Genomic DNA, 22370 nt, shown 5'->3' on the forward strand with positions numbered 1-22370 from the left:
TCCAGTGTGTACCTCAAGGTGATTCAACCCTGGGTGAAAATAATCTATTATTTGAGTTGTACAATGGCAGTGTTACACGATGCTGTATGTCACCACTGCTGTCTGCCTTATGTCAAAAGTGCTATAGCAGGAACCTCTCACTGCTTAGGTAAAAGGCAGGTTAGAGGCAAGAGGAGGAAAGCATCATGATGTTAAACCTGATGGCCTAGTCCAAATGGACTATGGGTGGAGATGGTAATGGATATACCTTTATATTGTTGTAACCCCTGATTTGAGTTGCATGTTTTAGGAAGTACTACAGCAGAAACTGCTCGAACCAATGAAGGATGAACCCCACAAGAAGCAGTGCAAGTACAGCAGTGACCCAACTTGAGCTGGTTTTGGTGCCCAATAACTTCACGCAATGCACCACTTCTCCTTTCCTGAGTGAATACCATAATAGATGAAGCCTAAATGAATTCAATGAACATTTTATGGATATGGACATTTTACAAAGAATTTATGGAGGAAGGGGTGGTTAATGAGGATGTATTGCAATAATGTGGGACCTGAACATGACCATTTAGTATGGAATAAGGGATGAAGAATGTACTGGCTTTCGCTGAGATAGAGTTAAATTTCCTCATAGTAGCTTGCAGAGTTAATGTGCTGGCAGTAGTGTTGATAAGACTCTGATGTTTTAATTACTGCTGAGCAATGCTTACACAATGTCAAGGCCTTTTCTACTGCTCACACTGTTCCATCAGTGAGTATGTTGAAGGTGCAAAAATAGTTGGGAGGGAAGACTGTTGTCACAGCTGACCCCAACTGGCCAAAGGATATTCCATACCATATAGCATCATGCTCAGCAATAAAACTGGGGGTGTGGGTTCATGGGTGGGGCCACTGTTCAAGGACTGGATAGGTATCAGTCCATTGATGGCGAGCAATTCTTTTCATTTGCATCACTTGTCTTTCTTGGGTTTTAATTTTCCTCTCTCTTTATCATTTGCTTCTGTCTGTTTGTTTGTTTCTTCCCCTTACAACTCTTTTTAAAAAAAATACTATTTCTTTTTAATTTTAAACTGTGTTTATCTCAACCCCTGAGTTTCTTTCCCACTTGTACCCTTCCTGTTCTCCCCATGTCCCATGGGGGAAAGTGTTTGGAGCTGGGCTCTGATGAGGCTGGGGGAAATAGGTGAGGATTAGGTGGTACAGCAGGCACAGAGCCACAGTGTTAGTGGGGCTGTGAAGGGGCTCCCCAGGGAAGGTGAGGGCCACTAACAGCTTTCAGTCCTGGCCTATTCTGTGTGGGAGCCCTTTGTGGTGGTTGTGCATTTTGGAGCAGGACCCTGATGAGGGAGTAGGTAAGGATTAAGGGGTATACAAGGGAAGATCTCCAGTGTTTGTGGGGCTGTGAGGGGGCTGCCAAAGGAAGGCAAAGGCTGCTAGCAGCTTTCGGTCCTGACCAATTCTGTGTCGAATCCATACCTTGTGAGAGTGTGTTTGGAACCTGGGCTCTGGTTGTGGGGCTGGGACAGGGCTGCTGGGGGAAGGTCCCTCCACAAAATCCCCAACTTTCCAGATTTTCTTCATATAGTTTGTTGTCTAAAACTCATCTTCATTATATTTCTTTATAATCATTATAAAAACATTTGAATAAAATAGTAAATCTTCCAAATTCCACAGCCTTTTTAAATTTTATATGCATTAATACTGCAGTCAGGGATGAGGTAAAACACATGTGAGGGGATAGAAGTGATAAAAAAGTGATCATTTACTACTGAGTTCTCATTTAATATGAAGAAGTGACCAGAAAGAAAAAGAGATGACATATATACACACACAAATAAGCAAAGATGGGACAAATATTTCTTTAGAGATTGCAAAGATGTAAAATAAAGGAGGAAATGAAGCCATAACATGGTAGTACAAAAATTCCGAGAACATACTTAATTACAATTCCAATTCCATGACTTACAAGGAAGTATAATTTATTTTCAATGCTTATACAGTCAGCTCCTTCTTCAGTGCATGTAAAAATTATTCATTTCTGGGCCTTTTGGGCAAACAGGTGTTTGCACACTCTTAAGGCCTAACATTCTTTCTGAGAATTTCAAGGTCAAAAATGACATCTGCAATCCAACTGTGAGCTGAAAAATTAGGAATTTCTTTTCCAGAAGTTTTGACAGATATTATGAAAAGATGGCAAAAGTATGGTATGGCTTAAGCTATCATAGCTTACAATTTTGCGAACCAAATAAACAGCCAATGCTGCAGTTTCATAAATAAAAAGGCATTCAATTTGAATTACCCTGTGACAAACTTTTAAGCCCACTAATTTAACTCTAATTCAAACTATTATCCCCTTCAGAACTCACTGTAGCTGAAATTAATCTAATATAAATAGTATAGCTTCTAATTGCTAGTGCTTTCATCATAGTTTATAACTGATCACGTAACTGGATAAGACAAGTCTGAATCTGCTTGCAACAAATCCACAAAAGGTGCATTGGTAGTGAAATGAATAAAGAGGTGTCCAGATAAAAAGGTATGTTTAGTCTTTCATGTGTTGTATATATGCGCTATACTTCAAAAATGGCATTTTTCACTGTTTTTGAAAGAGATGCAGACTGCACAGTAGACATTTCGTCTTTCTGATGTAGTACATTAGGGCTTTAGATCCTTTTCTTTAAATCATAAAATCATAGAATGGTTTGGGTTGGAAGGGACCTTAAAGACCACCAAGTTCCAACCTTCCTGCCAGGGGCAGGGACACCTTCCACACCACCAGGTTACTCCACCATTTCATGATCACTGCAGCTGGACCTTATTCTCACCAACAAGGAGGGGCTGGCGGGGAAAGTCAAGACCAAGGGCAGCCTTGGCTGCAATGACCATGAAATACTGGAGTTCAAGACCCTTAGGACAGCAAGTGGGACACACAGCAAGCCCACTGCCCTGGACTTCATGAGAGCAGACTTCCTCTTCAGGGATCTGCTTTGCAGAGTACCACGGGATAAAGCACTGGAGGGAAGAGGGGCCCAAGGAAGCTAGTTAATATTAAAGGATCACCACCTCCAAGCTTAGGAGAGATAAATCCCAACAAAGAGGAAGCCAGTCAAAAATGCCAGGACAACTGCATGGGTGAACTTCAAGGATTTGAAAAGCCTTTGAAGATTTGTTTCACAATTTTTTTACAATAGAAGAACAAAGCATTAAAACTTAAACGAGACGCTTTCTTAAAGCTAATGTCATGAAAAGTGAGCAATGTTCACAAATTGTACTGTCATATGCAAGTTATCAAGCAAGAAAAAGCAAAAGTTTACTCAAATGAAGTGGCTGACATATCTATTAATTGCAGACCCTCTGCAACAAGTGGTGAAATTAAAAATCAGTAGTCAAAAGGGCACAAATCAGTAGTTGGTCTCACAGATAAGCCAATCTGGAAAAATGCAATTTTGTGCAGTTGCCTATAGATCAATACAGCAAAATCAGTTACAGTTCAATGATTAATGATGAGAATCTCAAAAATGTATAATAAATTCAAAGCAAAAGTTCCAAGGTCACATCAGTGTTTCTGAAAATCCCATCTTGAAAACACTTGGGTTTGCTATCTGGTTTTTCTTTTCCATACTACTATTCAGCCGCTTTATAAATCAAAGTGTATACTATTACCATGAGGTTTTTATTTTTTCTGTGTGTAATTTCTAAAGAGTACTTTGCAAATAGAAATCCAAACTTAAATGAAAGTGGAACCTTATTTATTTCACCTCAAACTGGTGTACTTTATAAGATCCACTACTAGTTATGTATCTGAAGTATGATTTTGTTTCACAACAGCTTCTATATCTACAGATGTGGCAACTACCTATAGTTTTGCATTAAAAAAACCTACCGCTCATCAAGCAATCTGCAAAGAAATAACAGTTCATGTTAACTCTTTCTTTCTGAACCTGATTGTCAATATTAATCCACTGCTAAGAAACTACAACACAGGTCCAACTGAAAGGGCGTATGTTTCAAATATAAAATTATATTTAATCATTTGTGCAGATGTTTGGTCTACAGATGAAAACAGTTTCAGAATAAATACTTACATCTTGCTCATAAATGCTCCAAGGAAAATAAAAATTTATCTGAAACATGCCCTGAGCTATCTAGACTCCCTAATAGTGCAAAAAATGCTGCAGTGATGCCTGGTTTCACCCTGGGTTTTGTAAAAGCAACACAGCAACTGCCCACAGAGCTCCTAAATGGCTGACACACCACAACATTATGCACGCTACAGCAGTTGTTGTAGCTTTGCTAAGTTCCTCTCCATCCACTGGATATTGAGCTGAATTGTGTCAATTGCCTCTTTTACACAACGCAGTTGAGAACTCTCCTCTGATTTTGACTCAAAAAATGACTTCACCTGCATAGCAAGAGAAAAGAAAGAAAAAGAAAATGTTAAGTATGATCAACACTGGCCAAACAAATAGGTCCAGAAGTAAAGGCTACGCAGATGTCGGAGGAAATCCATTCACAAGAATCACTGGTATCTAGGCAGTAAGCAAACCTCTGACAGAAGTCCCCAAAATGCAAGGAAAGGATTTTTAATGGGAATTACAGCAGTAAATAATTTTATTTCAATAAATTATTTCACCAATAAACAGACATTCACTTATCATATTCATCACAGAGCAATCACAGAGTACTCAAAGTTCTGGAAAAGGAGTTTTGTTCTGTGACAAAGAACTGATTGTTGCAATCAACCCTTTTCAGCACTCTGGAATGATCTCCACACCCACTCATCATTACAATTGTCAATGCTAACACCTAAAATACTATAAATCAAACTGTAAACAGCTATCTCTACCAAATTATCCAAATGAAAACATTAGACCAGGCCGTAAACCATTCTTGACATATTAACTTCAAGGCCTTGTTAGGGAAGACAACAGACATTTCTAATGGCTATTAACAAGCTCTAAGCTGATACTCAACCTCCACAATAGATCCTCGGGATTGTTGACGGCAAAAATAACATAAAGCAATTTTTATGGCACTCCCTCACATTCCAGATGCAGATGCAGAAATTATAGCTTGTTTACAAAATCTAGACTAAATCATTATTTTGGGAGAGAGTGTGTTCCAGTGAACAGGAAAACAAAACAGAATAAACATAATTGGGTTCAACCCTGCCACAGACTCAGTACGTAACTTTCAATACGTTTATTTGCTGTGTTTGAAAAATGTGAAGCATAGAAAGCAATACAAAGGCGTATATCCTTGCAGAAGGGCCTCAAGGACAGAAATAACGTGTTTTCATCATCCCTCAATTAAATGAAATTGGCACTAGAAAATAACCCTTTCTCATATATTAAGTAACCAACCTCAAGTAGATGCACCTTTGTTGCAAACTGAGAAGTTGACCAACCAACGATATTCTGGATAGTATATGAGCCTAGGTGAAACCTGAAATACAAACAAAGAAGTTATTTTTAACAAGGAGCCACTTTAAGATGCAGGTTCAGTATATGTACACGTTCTTATTTCTGCTTTTTTGTTTTAGTAGTTGAAAAGAACTAAAAGCAATAAGTTCAAGTTTACATATCTCATTTTTCAAAAGAGATACAAGGTGCTAGATGTCCAAGCCTCTAGTTCCCTAAACCCTCTAAACATTGAAATTAAGAGCAAAAGAAATGAAAAATTTTCAAACTTCTATCACAGTTCAAATAGTAAAGAACTGAATACCAAGATTTGTATTTGTGATATGGATTGTAAACCATATCTTAGGCTGCATTAAAAAAAGCGTGACCAGCAGATTGAGGGAGGTGACTCTATCCCTCTACTCTACTCTGGTGAGACCCCACCTGGGCTACTGCATCCAGCTGTGGGAGACCCCAGCACACGGACCTGTTGGAAGAAAGACATGCACCTGTTGGACCGGGTCCAGAGGGGGGTGACCAAAAATGGCCAGAAGGACGGAACTCAGGAAGGGCCTACTGGAGGGACTGTATATGAGGAAGTGTAGTGATAGGACAAGGGTAACAGTTTTAAACTGAAAGAGGGGAGATTTAGATTAGATACAGCAAGAAATTCTTTGCTGTGATGGTGGTGACACTGGAACAGGTTGCCCAGAGAAGTTCTGGATGCCCCTTTCCTGGAGGTGTTTAAGGCCAGGCTGGATGGGGCTTTGAGCAACCTGGTCCAGTGGGAGGTGCCCCTTCCCATGGCAGGGAGGTTGGAGTTAAATTGTCTTTAAGATCACTTCCAACCGAAATCATTCTACAATTCTGTAACACTTCTACGAGGGCAGGCTGAGAGAGTTGGTGTTATTCAGCATGGAGAAGAAAAAGTTCCAGGAATACCTTACTGTGGCCTTCCAATACTTAAAGGGGGCTTATAAGAAAGATGGGGGCAAACTTTCTAGCTGGGTCTGTTGCAATAGGACAAGGGGTGATGGTTTTAAACTAAAGGATAGATATAAGGAAAACATTTTTTATGATGAAGGTGGTGAAACACCTGAAAAAGTTGCCCAGAGAGGTGGTAGAGGCCCCATCCCTGGAAACATTCAAGGTCAGGTTGGAAGGGATTCTGTGCAACCTGATCTAGTTGAAGATGTCCCTGCTTATTGTAGAGGGGTTGGACCAGATGACCTCTAAAGGCCCCTTCCAACCCAAACCAGTCTACGATTCTATGATTCTATGAATCACAGAATCTTCATGGTTGGAAGGGACCTTTGAGATCATTGACTCCAAGCACAAAAAAAAAAACCAAACAAAAAAAAACCAAACAAAAAAAACCCAAAAAAACAACAAAAAACCAACCAACAAAGACCAAAAAAATCCCCAAATCACAAACAAACACAAACCAACAATCTCGGGCACTAGAGCATGCCCTGAAGTGCCATGTCTACACATTTCTCAAATACCTCCAGGGATGGTGACTCCACCACCTCCCTGGGCAGGCTGCTCCAGTGCCTGACCACCCTCTCAGGAAAGTAATTCTTCCTCACATCTAATCTAAACGTCCCAGCTGCAGCTTCAGACCATTTCCTCTGGTCCTGTCATTATTCATTTGGGAGAAGAGGCCAACCCCCACCTCTCTACAACCTCCTTTCAGGTAGTTGTAGAGGGCAATGAGGTCTCCCCTCAGCCTCCTCTTCTCCAAACTAAACATGCCCGGTTCCCTCAGCCTCTCCTCATATGATTTGTTCTCTAGACCCCTCACCAACTTGGTGGCTCTCCTCTGGACACGCTCCAGCACCTCAATGTCCTTCTTGTAGTGAGGGGCCCAGAACTGAACACAGCACTAAAGGTGAGGTCTCACCAGTGCTGGACAGCTTTCCAGCCACCCTTCCCCAAGCCTGTAGTGTTGCCTGGGGTTGCTGTGACCAAAATGCAGGACCCAGCACTTGGCCCTATTAAACCTCATCCCATTGACCTTGGCCCATTGATCCAACCCGTCTAGGTCCCTCTGTAGAGCCCTCCTACCCTCAAGCAGATCAACACTCCCATCTAGTTTGGTGTCATCTGCAAACTTACTGAGGGTACACTCAATTCTCTCAACCAGATCATCAATAAAGATATTAAACAAGACTGGCCCCAAAACTGAGCCCTGGGGGACACCACTGGTGACCAGCCACCAACCAGATTTCACCCCATCAATCACAACTCTCTGGGCATGGCCATCCAGTCAGTTCTTTACCCAGTGAAGAGTACCCTTGTCTATTCCACGATTTGCCAGCTTCTCCAGGAGAACGCTGTGGGGGATGGTGCCAAAGGCCTTACCAAAGTCCAGGTAGACAACGTCCACAGCCTTCCCCACATTGAGAAGACAGGTCACACGGTCATAGAAAGAGATCAAGTTGGTTAAGCGGGACCTCCCTCTCATAAACCCTATGATACTCTACAGTAATTGAATTTGCAACCAGATTTAATTTCAAGCAAAGTAATTTTGTAATAATGGTTATTAAGAACTTCCTAGAGCAGAAATTTTCATCCATAAGAAGCTTTTTTAGCAATGTGAAACTGTTCCAAATCAAAAGTAGGGTTTAGAAACAGTTTTTCATGTACTGTTAGCTTTCTGAAGATATGCAGATCAGCTATCCTCCTGAGTACCCTTAACGGTCAGTTAAGAAGAACATGTATTTCTAAAGCAAGTAGGATTTTTTGTTTATTTGGTTTTGGGATTGATGTTAAAAGGCAAGGAAAAAAAATACATGCTGATTGAATTCCCTGGGCCTGCTTTTGAATGCATTTGATCCACATAAACATCCCACATCTGCAGCAATTATCTTAGAGACAGCATCATTTTAACAGAAATTCAGATCATGATTTTTTAGAATCACTGTGAGGCTCTAGGAGCTTCCAAAGTCCCATCAACTATTGATAAGACTTCAATGTTTATGTTCTAAGTTATATTTGTAAAATCAGATTTTAAAACAAGCTTTACAATTTTAATACAAATCTTCTTATAGGAATGCAAGAACTTATTATCTTGTGCTTGAAAGAAACAAACAGGTACTTTTGCCACTGTGAGTGTGAAGTTTCAGCTACATAAAAGCCTTACTTTCGTGTAAGCTTTTTCCAGTTCTCTTTGACAAAGTCCCAGGCCAGCAAATACCCAGGCAAACTCTGGCTAACAGTGGCTATGATATGAGAAAGCTCTTGTGCCCTGATGACTTCTCCTTCAAGGCTGTTCTGCATTAGCCTAAAAGACAAAGCATAAGAAAAGGGACAAAAAAAACATTTATTCATATCTTCACATGATTCTCCTGATACTCCTGAATTAGATGGAAAAGATTATATAATAGATCAAACAACAAGCATCTTCTGGCATCTGGAGCACTGACGCTCCATTTTATAACCACTGTACGTATAACCATTTAGCTTTAGTTTCCAAGTATCAGAGTGGCCTTAGCTTAGTCTAAATCAAGTATCTGAATGTTCATTGTTGCTGGAAAAGATGAACTAAATTCTATCAACTTGAAAACATAACACATTGAAAATTTAAGAGAGCAAAGCTGTAACAAGAATCACCTAGCAGGACAACCTTGGTATCCTCCACACAGTACTGCAATTTGGTACCTAGAGAGGTGTTGGAGCATAATATAAAGTCAAAATTTCACCAAAAGGAAAAAAAAAACCAAGTTCCCCGAAATCCCAACAAGCTATCATCTTGGTTATAAAGGTATCTAGTTCAATGTTGTAAGATCCCATAAGACAATGTTCAATTTTGTTACCTTTACCAAAAAATCTGCAATTTTGTGTTACCAGTAGTGCAAAGACTTTAAGTTCAATTTTCTTCTCTTTATGCTTATTCAGAATTTGGCCCTTTCAGCCAAATCTGTGGCTGAAATAATCTGTAATACACAGATTATTTTAAAGTGATGACTATCAGGTTTTTCATGTTTATGGCAACTTGTAGTAAACACGTGGACAGATTCCCCTTAGGAACCAGAATTTTTTTCTATGATACAAAAAGGCAATACATTTTTTCAAATATTATAATGCTTTTTATTTACACAACTTACAACTTTTTGGGTCCTACATACCAGATCATCTTTCTGACATCATCTGTACTGGCCAAGGCTTCAATCATTTTGCTTTTCTCTGCTTCAGAAACTGAAGAGAAGTACATCTGTAGGAGGAATTCCCAGCCATCACTAGATTTGGCTCCAGCTGTAAATATGGCTTTCATAACATCACTAGGCAGACTACAGGGAAAAACAAAACCAATAACAAAACAAAACAAAACAACAAACAAACAAACAAAAGGGGGACATAATAATGCTCATCTGAGAAAAGAAAGAAGAGAAGTCACAAAATGAAAAGATTAGCTTGAAAGAGATGCCTGTCTTTTAAGCAATTTAATTCTGTAGCAATTGTAATTTTGCAGGACTGAATTCATGCCAGTCCTGCAAAATGGCTTTAAGTCACTGAGAAAAAGCAAATCATGTTAGCCACATCAAAGCACAGTAAATTGTACCAAAAATCTGAGTAATCTTCTGTGGCTCAAAAATGCACATGAAACCAGAGTAGAATAAATTCTGCAAGATAAAAAGGTATGTTCTGGCATTGCTGCTAAGTAATCCTCCTTGAGTATGCTGCTTAGGCAATGTAGATGGAAGCAATCTGTGGCAGTCACGCTTAATGAGACTGCAGATGAAGTCTTAAATTCTAGCACAGTTCTCTCTCTCATCTTAACTGTAATTATTTCTACATGATAATCAGTAAAAGGCAATAGCTTTGCAAAAGAGCAATAGCTTTACCAATATTCAATTGTTGTTGGTGGTGTGGGGATTTTTAAATTTATTTGTTGGGGGTTTTCCCCCAGAAAGTGGAAGCCCAGTTCTTGTGGTACCTCATTGTTCCATTAGACTTCACCCACTTCTCAAACATCTCAGTGGCAGTTGTACTACAGTTTCTTATATCATGGATACAGGCAAAAGTTAGCAGTGTTGACCGTAGTTCTCTTTCAGACAAGGTCCCATCATCGGTCCAACGCTGTTGATCAATTTTATCACCAAGCAGGTGCTCTATTCTATGCTAAAGGAGGAAAAATTATTAGCAGTAGCTAATTCTTCCCAACAGGATTTTCTATATACAAAGTTAATTAAAAAAAAAAAAAAAAAAAGAGTTTTAGAACCATGGAAGTTAAACATAGTAGGTTTTCATCTACCTATTCCAATTGACATTTACATACCATTTCTTATCTGTGTGAATAAATATCAGATAACACATAGATCTGAAAGATGGACCACATTTATGTCTTACATTGAACATGGAAACTGAAGACTACTCTTCGAGCTACAGTTCAGACTTGTATGTAGTCAGCTTACTACAACAACTAACTCCAACTCCTGTATGTTTAATTGCTTTTAATTCCATCAAGTGACAGTTAATACAGTTTTGTTCAGCACAAACAAGTCAACCTCTATCTATAGGCTGAACACGATTCATGGTTGTAGTTTTGTAGCTTGCCAAAACCACAGCTAGGTGCCTGACCAGTTACCCCATCTCAGCTGAAACACTTAAACTTAAATATAACCTCATAGACACTGCATTGCAAACCATAGCTTGGACTGTTTATTACAGTAGTTCTGTAAAACATTTGAATAAATACTAAATAAAGAAGATTATTATAGTAGTGTTTTTTTATAAGTTTCCTTAAGCACTCACTAATTTCCCTTACCTAGTATAAAGAAAACCACCTGCTATTTTATCTAATCATTTAATTGTTTTCCTTCTATAATAAATCACTTTGCTGAGTTACAATGTAAAGCACCAAGGATCATTTTAAGCATGCAGATTAATATAGACAAGTTTTCATAACAAGAAGGTAAACAGAGAAATTAAATACATTTCCTCAGCAAGAACTGAGGCTACAATGTTGAGTTCATTGCTAAGCCTGTATAACTGTATCATGTTAATCTACTGTACAGCTGGAATGGGGGGACAATAACAACCATTCATACATTCCTATTTTTACAGAAAATAGTGGGTTTTTTTCCATTGCTTCTATACAAAGCAATTAGATCTATGATCTCCAGCCACTCTAGTAATTTTGTAAATAAATCTTTTGTACTAGAAAAATGTCATGGACTCTGTTTTATTACATATCTGTACTACATTGACCTTTATAGCCACTGTAGTAAATCTCCAGACACCACTGTGTTCTCGCTGCATTACACTCTCTGTGTAATGCTACAAAACACTGCAGGCAGGAAGGGGAGTGCATAGGGGGGAAGTTGATTCAAAAAATTTTAGCATTTCAATAAGAGATCATTACTACTTAACAGAAGCATACAAGACTGGCAACTATCTAGAATCTCCATCCCATTTAGTGAGATAACTGAATATGTTCAACAGTCAACACTTTAAAAGATTATGTAACTATAAAGGACATAACAGTTAATTATGTCAAGTTATAATTTAAAGAACAATAAGGCATACCATGACTCGTGCTGCCAGTTGTTGCTCACCATTTTTCTCTAAAAGGTTGTATATAAGACTCAGCTGAAACAAAGCTTGAGTGAGTGGTGCAGTGCTGCTCTCTTTGGTAAGGTATTCAATCAGGTCAAAGGCCTTTTCCAGAGACTCTTTTCCTAGACTATAGGTCAATGAACACAAACATTAAAATGGCTTCCAAATCAGAAGCACTCCCTGAAACAAGATCAGAAGTGGTGCTCTCCATTACATTAACAGAGGAATAGGTGAATAGAGGGAGTAACATAAACATTTTTGATGTAGAGTTTTTTATATTGTAGCATGAGTGAGATAGCAACAAAGCAACAATGGCCACTAACATGCCTTCAGTTAACAAAAATGAAAATAGGTAAGGAAGTGTGACAATAATGTCTGGAAATATTTATCATAAATGAAGATACTCTGATAAAGGAAGCAGATGACAAAGAGGTCACCCAGAACACTCAGCCTCACCTGGTCTGACAGCAGTGGTGAAAGACAAGAGAGGAAGCAAATAAAAAATTGAGAGGCAAATAGCCTACTTCTGTCATTGACAGAGTACAGGAAAACACTATGCTAGGCAGATTATCAGACGCTAAAGAAAACAGCATCTTCCAGAAATGGAAGCTATCACGTGGCTCTTTGGGATGCAAATAAATGAATGCTGCTATAAAGAACAGGGAGATATAGCATCTAAGACCGATATGGAAGCATCACTGAAATAACTTAAAAAAATTATTAGTAAACAGTTTCAATAGGCTAATAGAGACTGAATCAAAACTTCTCTGAAGCAGCGTTCTCTAGAATCTAAGTCAGATCTTCTTTCACTTGGAAAAAACTTTAAACAGATATTAACTATGTTTTCTAATATAGAAGTCTTACCCTGCAAGGTTGAAGATATTGTTAATCAAATTGGCTCTGTCTTTAGGACTCAAAGCAGTGTGGTTCTTTTTCAACAGATCAATCAGCGTTTTCCAGTCCTCAGCATAGTGTACCATGTAATAGCCGTTCATGTCCACATTGAATTTTATCCATTCCACCTCTTCTGGAAGTTCAATGACAGCTAATGGGCAGACAATCAGTTAGCAGCAGAAATAAAAATTTAGCAACCCAAATCAAATGAAGCAGACTAGTTCCAGAGAATCAATAAATCCCTTTCCACTCACTAGTTCCCCCTATTATGAAGAAGGAATAGCCAGTACAAGGGTTCCACAAGAAGGCCCCAAAATTCCAGGTTGTACTTCTTCTTACATCTGATTGAATAACCAGTATCATGATTTGCTCTTAATGTATTCCAGATGCAAAAAATTCTTACACCATTAAAAAAAATAAATAATATTTCAGTAGGAAGTGACTTCCTCAGTTTTCAGTGAGCAACTCTCCCATTACTCACTCTCTAAAAGACAAGCAGTTTAAGAGGTTTTGTGCATGGACCGGGAAGACCAACTCTCTAGTGATGACACTATCAGCAGTGCTTGGCTCCAGATCTGTGTAATTATTTTGTACTACATATGCTTTCATTTTCATATCTTATGCAAGTGTGCACTTAGAAAGATTACTAATCTGTAACATTTAAGTAACTTGCTACAGAATTATTGAGTCACATACCTGACTTTTGGTCCAGTAAATATGCATTAGTACAATGGGTAAAGTTGCAGCTACTAGTTATGTAGGTGAGAGGAATATCCCACAGGTAACTGCAAAGGAGAGCAAATGTTTACTGACATATTAAACACATATTATTTGTCCTGAAGGATTTGGTTTGTTTTTAAATTTAAACATTTTAATATATTAGTAGTGTTAGAACCACAGCATGCTGTGTAAAATAATAAAGTATAAAATTCACTCATATAACCAGAATATGATAAAAGAATATATTTACAGCATGTACAGTAATTATTTTTTTATTCCCATAATGTTGACATGTGGGAAAATTTCATAGAATTGTAGACAGGTTTGGGTTGGAAGGGGCCTTTAGAGGTCATCTGGTCCAACCCCTCTACAATAAGCAGGGACATCTTCAACTAGATCAGGTTGCACAGAATCCCTTCCAACCTGACCTTGAATGTTTCCAGGGATGGGGCCTCTACCACCTCTCTGGGCAACTTTTTCAGGTGTTTCACCACCTTCATCATAAAAAATGTTTTCCTTATATCTATTGTGAGTCTACCCTCCTTTAGTTTAAAACCATCACCCCTCGTCCTATTGCAACAGACCCAGCTAGAAAGTTTGTCCCCATCTTTCTTATAAGCCCCCTTTAAATATTGGAAGGCCACAATAAGGCATCTCTGGAGCCTTTTCTTCTCCATGCTGAATAACACCAACTCTCTTAGCCTGCCCTCATAGGAGAGGTGTTCCATCCTTCTGATCATTTTTGTGATTTTCCTTGCTCTGGATCCACTCCAACAGGTCCATGTCTTTCTTGTACTGAGCGTTCCCACAACCAGATGCAGTACCCAAGGTAGGGTCTCATCAGAGCAGAGTGGATGGGGAGAATGACCTCCCTCAACCTGCTGGCTACACTTCTTTTGGTGCAGCCCAGGATATAATTGGCTTTCTGGTCTGTAACTGTACATTGCTGGCTCATGTCCAGTTTTTAATCCACCAGTCATTCTCAGCAGGGCTGCTCTCAATCCCTTTATCCCCCATGCTGTATTGACACCAGGGCTTGCCCTGACCCAGGTGGAGGACTTGGCGTTATTGAACCTCTTGAGGTTCGCATGGGTCCACTTCTTTAGCTTGTTCAGGTCCCTCTGAATGGCATCCTGTCCCTCAGGCATGTCAACCACACCACTCAGCTTGGCGTCATGTACAAACTCACTGAGGGTGTACTTGATCACACTGTTTATGTCATTGATGAAGACATGCAAACAGTGCTGGTCCCTATATGGACCCATGAGGGACATCACATTTCCTAGTACTTCTTCCTCAGTTCCAGCATGCTGAGTAGCTTGTCCAAAGCCATATGTACAGGAAATCTCTGGCTGAATCAGAAATTCAGCCAGTATTCAGCAAACTGGAAGAATAAATACTATTGTGGCTCATAATGATGATAAGGATTTGATTATGTAGAGAAAACACAGCTTTAAGATGAAACAAGTTGCACATATGCATTCCAATTTTGCCATGTATGACTCACAGAGAGCACTCTTCTCCAAAAGCTTTTCATGCATTTCTCAAATTGACATCCACTAGCAACAGAAGAATAATTAAGCCTAAGGATCCTTCCTTTTTTCCCTTACCTTTCAACAACAAATAACAAAAATAAAACAAAACCCTGTAACCTCCAACATTTCAAGAGACAAATTCCTTTCACAGGCCTGATTTTGCAAGATGATGTGAAGGACCCCATTTCTCTTAAGACTTCAAACAACTGGATAAAACCATGAAAATCTCAAAAGAATTCAAAATTAAGTAGTTTTGTTTGTTACAAAATACAACAAGGTTCATTGATATAAGACATATTTACAGAAAATTAATTTTTACAATCAGCAACTGCCACATCTTTGTTAAAACATCATTTGCATATGTATTTCTCTTTTAGTTTTTTGTACAATGGATATTGCCTCTCTGATTTATTCAGCTATCTGCTGTCATGCATTAGTGCCATCTTAAAATTTTTAAGACAAGAAAGCTTTGATTCTAGCTTCTCTACTTTCCTCTAACAAAGCCCAAGATATACACTGAATAGGAAGGAGTAGAGACTCTAAAGTAAGACATACACATCTGTAAATCTGCAAACTTCTGCAACCTGCATATCTTCAGCTTCTTATTAACCACACAACATTTTCTGAAATTAAAAGAAAACTTTACCTGTGAGATCTGCCTTTTGGTATTAAAAACCAGAAGAATTCACTCTGCTATTTACCACAACTCATCATCTCAACTTAAAAGTTTCAGGAAAGCATGCAAATAAGAAACTCAGCTTACAAAGGACATCACAGATTTTTACCAGTTGCTTTAGTGGAAATAGACATGGATCTTCAGGCAGTTATTAGATGTGTGAATTTCTGTGCCAGTTGTGGGCTAGATGAGGGGGCAGTGAGGTGGATTGAGTCCTGGCTGTGTGACAGAACTCAGAGGGTTGTCATTAATGGAGCAGGGTCAAATTGGAGGCCTGTAACCAGCGGCATCCCCCAGGGGTCAATACTCGGCCCAGTCCTGCTCAACATATTCATAAATGACCTGGACAAGGTGACAGAGTGTATCCTCAGCAAGTTCACTGATGATACCAAACTGGGAGGGCTGGCCGACATCGTAGAGGGCTGTGCCGCCATCCAGTGTGACCTGGACAGGCTGGAGAGCTGAGCAGAGAAGAATCTAATGAGGTTCAACAAGGGCAAATGTAAGGTCCTGCACCTGGGGAGGAAGAAGCCCAGGCACCAATATAGGTCAGGGGTGGATCTTCTGGGAAGTACTACAGAGGAAAATGATGTGGGAGTCCTGGTGGATGGCAGGATCTCCATGAGCCAGCAATGTGCCCTTGTTACCAAGAGGGCCAATGGAATCCAGGGCTGCATAAGGAGAAGTGTGGCCAGCAGGTCGAGGGAGGTCATTCATCCCCTCTACTCTGCACTGGTGAGGCCACAACTGGAATATTGTGTCCAGTGCTGGGCTTCCCAGCTCAAGAGAGACAGGGAACTACTGGAGAGAGTCCAACGTAGGGCAACTAGGATGATTAAGGGATTAGAGCATCTCCCTTATGAGGAAAGGCTCAAAGAGCTGGGGCTCTTTAGCCTCAAGAAGAGAAGACTGAGGGGAGACCGCATCTATGTTTACAAGTTCCTAAAGGGTGAGTTGAAGGATGATGGAGCTGGACACTTTTCAGTGGTTTCCAGCGATAGGATGAGGGGCAACGGGCACAAGCTGGAACATGGGAAGTTCCACTCAAATATGAGGAAAAACTTCTTTACGATGAGGGTGACAGAGCCCTGGAACAGGCTGCCCAGGGAGGTTGTGGAGTCCCCTTCTCTGGAGATTTTCAAGACCTGCCTGGATGCAGTCCTGAGTAATGTGGTCTGGGCAATCCTGCTTAGGAGGGGAGTTGAGGTAGATGTTCTCTAGGGGTCCCTTCCAACTCTGTCGAATCTGTGAATCTGTCAAATCTGTGAAATTCTCTATTACTAGCAGCCTTCAAGAAAAACACTAGAACCCCAGAATACAAGTGAGAAAGATGTACAAGACACAAGAAGGTAGATTTTAATGGATAAAAAGTAATTAAGATGGTAATAACCTTGCATCTGATGTCCAATTTTCCGTTTCCACGCGATACAAAAATTTCTCTTGCTGTACAGAAATAATTTTTCCCTTTCGGACAACAGTGACTAAAGGAAATCCTTTATGCAGAATCCATGTTTTCATCAACTTTTTTACATCCAAAGTTCCATTGGTAATCTGCAAAAACAATCATAACATAACAAGAATATAGCAAATAGAAAACATTTGTAAATCTTCCACTTCAACTTACCACATACGTAGTAGCAGGATTCTGCATCTATAAACAATGGGTCCCTGCCACACATCATGCAATTAATGCTACATGGAGTAAGCAGACTGCATTGATCACACAGTGAACTCAAATGGGAAATGGTTAAGTCATCCATGAACTGTGGAAGTGATCAGGGACTGGCCAGAAGGCAAGGATTTTGGAATATTACCAGAGGAGGAGGTGACGTGCAGAAAAGTCCCCGCCATGTAAAAAACTACCAGAGAATGAGAAGAAATATACCCTGTTCACTGATGGGTCCTGCCAGATTGTGGGAAAACATCACAAAGGGAAGACTGCTGTGTGGAGTCCTACACCACAAGGTGCAGAAGGTGCTGAAGGACAAGATGCATTGAGCTAGTTTGCAGATGTGAAAGCCATCCAGCTGGCTCTAAATGTTGCTGAATGAGAAAAATGGCCAGTACTTTATCTCTAAACTGATTCATGGATGGTGGCAAGTACTCTTTGGGGGTGATTAAGAAGTGGAAACAGAGCAACTGTCAGGGCAGAGGAAAACCTTCCTGGGCTGCTGATCTGGGCAAGATATTGCTGCCCAGAGAGAGAATCTGGTTGTGAGAGTACATCATAGAGACACTCATGTACCCAAGAGTCAGGCCACTGAGGAACGTCAAAACAACCAGCAGGTGGATTGGGATGCTGGAATTGAAGTGGCTCAGGTGGATTTGGACTTGCAACATAAGGGTGAATTCACAGCTTGATGGGCTCGTGATACCTCAAGCCATCAAGGAAGAGATGCAACATCTAGATATGCTCATGACTGAGGGGTGGACTTGACCATGCACACTATTGCACAGGTTATCCATGAATGTGAAACTTGAGCTGCAATCAAGCAAGACAAGCAGTTAAAGCCTCTTTGGTATGTATGACTTAATCTTTCTTCCTTCTAGATAAGGTATACACAAAGTTTGCTTGCTTTATTACAGATTTTTCATTTAATTCATGTGCAGTTTTCTCGTCTTCACTTCAACTGTGATTGTTGATTTCCACAGAGAAGATTAAGACTTAAGAAATTATTGTGATTCTGCTGTGTGGACGGCAAAAATATTTGAGCAAAGAAAAGGCTACTTTTACAGTTGAAATTTTCAAAAACATTCACCCTGGCATAATTAATGGGAGCAAAAGGAAAAACAGCCAGTCAATTTGCTGAATATCATAGATTTGTTTTTACTATTACCATAAACATGGGAAACAACCGAAAGCATACCAAAGATCTCAACACTTCATAATACTAATGATTTGTCATAAGGGAGACTCAGTGAAATAGTTGAGTATCTCAAGATCTGTACAGAGGTTACTATTCCTTAAAAGTAAAGTTTTGTGCTGTGTTTAAGATGACTGATTTTTATTCTGGTGCAACTAACAATGCAACTCTAGAGAAGTACATATTTATGTGGATGGTGCATGGCAGTGCATAACCACTTCCAGTGCTTTTTGGGGATGATATTCAATGGATTCCTAGAAGCTACAGGAATCTCTGTATCTATATGACAGAACTTCGGACTATGAGGAGCAAGAACTTTAGATTATCTACCTGCAGTCTATTACCCTATTTCTTTCATAAGCAATGAAACAAATCAAAATCTACAACACACTTAGAGAAGTGAAAAAAACAAGAACAGCGTATCAAAGATGGATACCTCATTCATGCTGTCCCATAAGTCATCACTCTGGGCAGATTCATAGTTGTGATTATGCAAGTATACCTCAACGCCAGCTTGGAAAACTTCCTTAGTTAGATAGTGCTTCAACATCAAAAGAAGTGAAGCCCCCTTTACGAAGAAAATAAAGAAAAAGAATTGGTGAATTAAAGTTACAGAAATTGTTGAAGCATACACATATTACAGCTCTTTCACAGTACAGAAATAATTCCAAAGCTGTCAGATTTTATCTCAAACTATATCATTTAGATAATTACCTTAATACTCAGTTGCCTTCAAAAAATATTTTTTTAATATTTCATAAACTCCAAATACAGTTACAAAACAGACTAATAGAGGTTTACATTTTTTCCAGTTAACGTAATCCCAAAAATATTGCCTTCTTACTGATAATTCTCTTCTGGATGCCCTATTTCATTCTGTATGGTACAGAACTGCACTTGTAAGATAATGTTTAGTAGTCAAATCATTTGTAGTTATACCAAAAAACTAAAAATACAGGAAAAAGATGAGATGCACTTAGTGGGCTGGAATTGACAGTGCATTTTGGCAGTGTTAGAAACAAGCGTGCTTTGTTAAAAAAAAAGAGTAACTGAGTAGTTCTGGTATCAAAGTGGCCAAGAATGTGTAGACAGAAAGATGGTGTGTTTTGCTTTTTGAAAACATAGCTGAAAGCCATTTTCTTTCTATAGAAATGCTCATATGTCACAGTCATTAGTAAATAAATTGCCTGAGGACTTGCGTACTGTACAATTGAACCCAGTTGAGCAGCCATAGATTATGAAAAGTTTACAATGCAATTTATATTTTTTGTTCTACTTTTGAGAAGGGATCAAGAAAAAGCTAAAAGGAAGATTTAAATGAAAGCATGTATGATTTCTTACACATTACAAATTCAAGTTTTGGTATGTAATTTGGAATCCTGTCTGAAGCTTCAGGCTACCTGGATAGTCTAATTATTCATAAAACAGCAGGAATACCCCTTGCTATATTGTTAATAATATGGCCATAATTTCTTCTCTTGCATATATCCATACTTAAGCTGCATCTCTACTATTTTGTTTTTCTTACTGTTTTCTTACTCTCCCAAACACCTTGTTGTTGGATGTAGATTGTTTTCCCACCATGGAGTGTTAGGTTTACTGATTGCGTACAAAAAAACAGGCTAAAAATAAATTTGTACAGTAATTCCTCTTCCAGACAGTAAAAGTACACCTACTAATCTGTGTCAGCTGGTAGTATAGTAAAACAAAGAAAGTTGTACAATTCAATCACAGACCACTCTTAGCTGATTAGGGACCATGTTGCAAGTGCCTTCCCACTCAAATTGCCAAGAGCGTTAGCTAAGATACAGGGCCAAGAGTAGTGGAATACAAAGACTGCATGCATGAATAAAGAGCTATACCATGAAAGCCTCTGAAACACAGAAAGCAGCCATGAAAAATCTGTTTCCGACAGTGCAAGGGCAAAACTTCTTTTGGTTAGCTCCAAAACTCAAAGGTGTAGATTGCTCTATTTCCATTCAGAAGGTGCACACAGTTATTAGTAGCAATAAAGTAGTTCTCCAAATGTGATGTTTTACTAATCGACTGAAACTCACATATGGAATATTTCTATTAAAATTATATATAGTTTTGATCAGGCAAAGAGTGACATGATTGCTGTCTCCAAATTAGTTTGCTATAGACACAATCACGCATGATGCATAGCTTCCAGAAGCTCATCAAAAAGGTAATTACTTGGGACAGCAACTCTGAAGCATGAAACAGCCATGCCTTTTGATATACAGCTTAGAGAGAGAAACCAAATCCATTTCAAAACCAAGAGAAGCTAAAGATCACACATCTCTATTCTTGTAGTTGAGAAAACGGAGACCAAAATAAACAGAATCATATCGCTATTGCAGGCTCATTTGGCATCTCAAGACTACTCAAGAATGCCAGACAAGACTTGTTGACCAGTTGAGACTTGCAAAAAGAAATCAGAAACCAAGACAGCTGTAGGAACTGTATTCCACTGAGCTTAGGAAGATGTAGTATTTGACTGTTTTCTAGTAAGCACGAGCAGTCTCCATGGTTTCTTATTAGATGAAAGTACAAGTATACACAGAGAGTGGTGGGGGAAAATGACAGGCTTTCCTCCAATACTACCAAAATCATGGCACACAGTATCAAACACCTGAGCTAATTTGGCAAATATAGATATATTTCTCTCTCATGCATTTTCAAGTGAGGAACTGCGATGCTTTAAAAAAACAAACCTCACACACAATCCTCACTAGGCATTAGAAATAATCAAGTTACAGACAACCAGGATAATGTAGTGAAATAATTTCACGTTCCATATGCAACCCTCCAGCTCACAAAGTCTCTAAAATACTGTTTCTCTAAAGCAGAGAGAGTATAAAAAAGAGGGATTGCTTCAATAAGTTCCTTGTTACTCTTTTGTTAAGCACTTGTTACAGTCTGCTATCAGAAGAAGAATATATGTTTAACTGGATATCTTGTTTTACCTACTGGGTCCCCTCTCTTACATCTTCCTGAGCATTCCTTGCGCTGAGGCACAGTTAATTTATCACTCTCCAAATGTTTCAAACTTACCTTGATATAAGAAAGTGCATCAAACATTTCTTCAATTTGCTCTGAAGACTGAACAGCAGAAGAAACTGGATGTGAAGAATTCAAAGAATCCTTCATCATAGCCTTGAAAATTAAGTTAAGAAAATCTTCATCCTAGAAAAAAAAAAACATTTTTAAGTGCTTGAGAAGCTAGAACATATATGGTAAGCAGAACAATAAAAGTTGTGTCTGCTTTGCTCTTTCACTGGTCTAACACGCCAATGCTTGCCTTCCTGCCAATGGAGGCAGCAAAAGAATTATCAGGGTAGCATATGTAAAATCTGCTCTTTCCCTGACACATTTTAGCAGTGGAATCTCACTCTTGAGTTTGCATCATTGTCCAGACCCTTAAGCTGCTGTCTCAGGTAAATGCATCATTAGCACCAGAGAAAACAAATGTACCTACTAAGTAACTGTGTGGTGAGTTTCAGACTTGGCTCATCAGTGGTCTGTTTACAGCAAGCAGGAAACACAAAAGCATGACTTCTTTAGTATGCTTTAATATTAAAGCAGGAAGTCTAGGGAAATAATCACTCACTACAGTGATGATTGTGTGAATGTAAACCTTATCTAGTGATCCTAATACCAAAGACTCTTCCTCCTTTTCTAGAATTAAGATATTTGAATTTATTATACTGTTACCAGAACAAGA

The 22370-nt window shown here is 39.1% G+C and overlaps 1 protein-coding gene across 3 annotated transcripts in view; it reads right to left on the reverse strand.

Moving 5' to 3' along the window:
* Positions 1 to 1738: 1738 nt before the first annotated feature.
* The window catches only part of LNPEP (leucyl/cystinyl aminopeptidase), a 55474-nt gene continuing 34842 nt past the window's right edge, over positions 1739 to 22370 (reverse strand). For 2 of the 3 annotated variants that reach the window (XM_014953806.1, XM_014953807.1), the window contains 11 exons: positions 21701 to 21832; positions 19080 to 19211; positions 17170 to 17330; positions 13545 to 13633; positions 12819 to 12999; positions 11925 to 12081; positions 10333 to 10517; positions 9524 to 9685; positions 8539 to 8679; positions 5358 to 5439; positions 1739 to 4396 (listed from right to left, as the gene is read on the reverse strand). In XM_014953806.1, the coding sequence (XP_014809292.1) occupies positions 4265 to 4396; positions 5358 to 5439; positions 8539 to 8679; positions 9524 to 9685; positions 10333 to 10517; positions 11925 to 12081; positions 12819 to 12999; positions 13545 to 13633; positions 17170 to 17330; positions 19080 to 19211; positions 21701 to 21832 (1554 nt within the window). In that variant the 3' untranslated portion in view covers positions 1739 to 4264. Of the gene's footprint in view, positions 4397 to 5357; positions 5440 to 8538; positions 8680 to 9523; positions 9767 to 10332; positions 10518 to 11924; positions 12082 to 12818; positions 13000 to 13544; positions 13634 to 17169; positions 17331 to 19079; positions 19212 to 21700; positions 21833 to 22370 lie in introns of those variants that run through there. The other variant, XM_014953808.1, reaches the window with a different exon arrangement.

The sequence above is a fragment of the Calidris pugnax genome, unplaced genomic scaffold (genome assembly GCF_001431845.1).
Source record: "Calidris pugnax isolate Ruff unplaced genomic scaffold, ASM143184v1 scaffold250, whole genome shotgun sequence".
Classification (NCBI taxonomy): domain Eukaryota; kingdom Metazoa; phylum Chordata; class Aves; order Charadriiformes; family Scolopacidae; genus Calidris; species Calidris pugnax.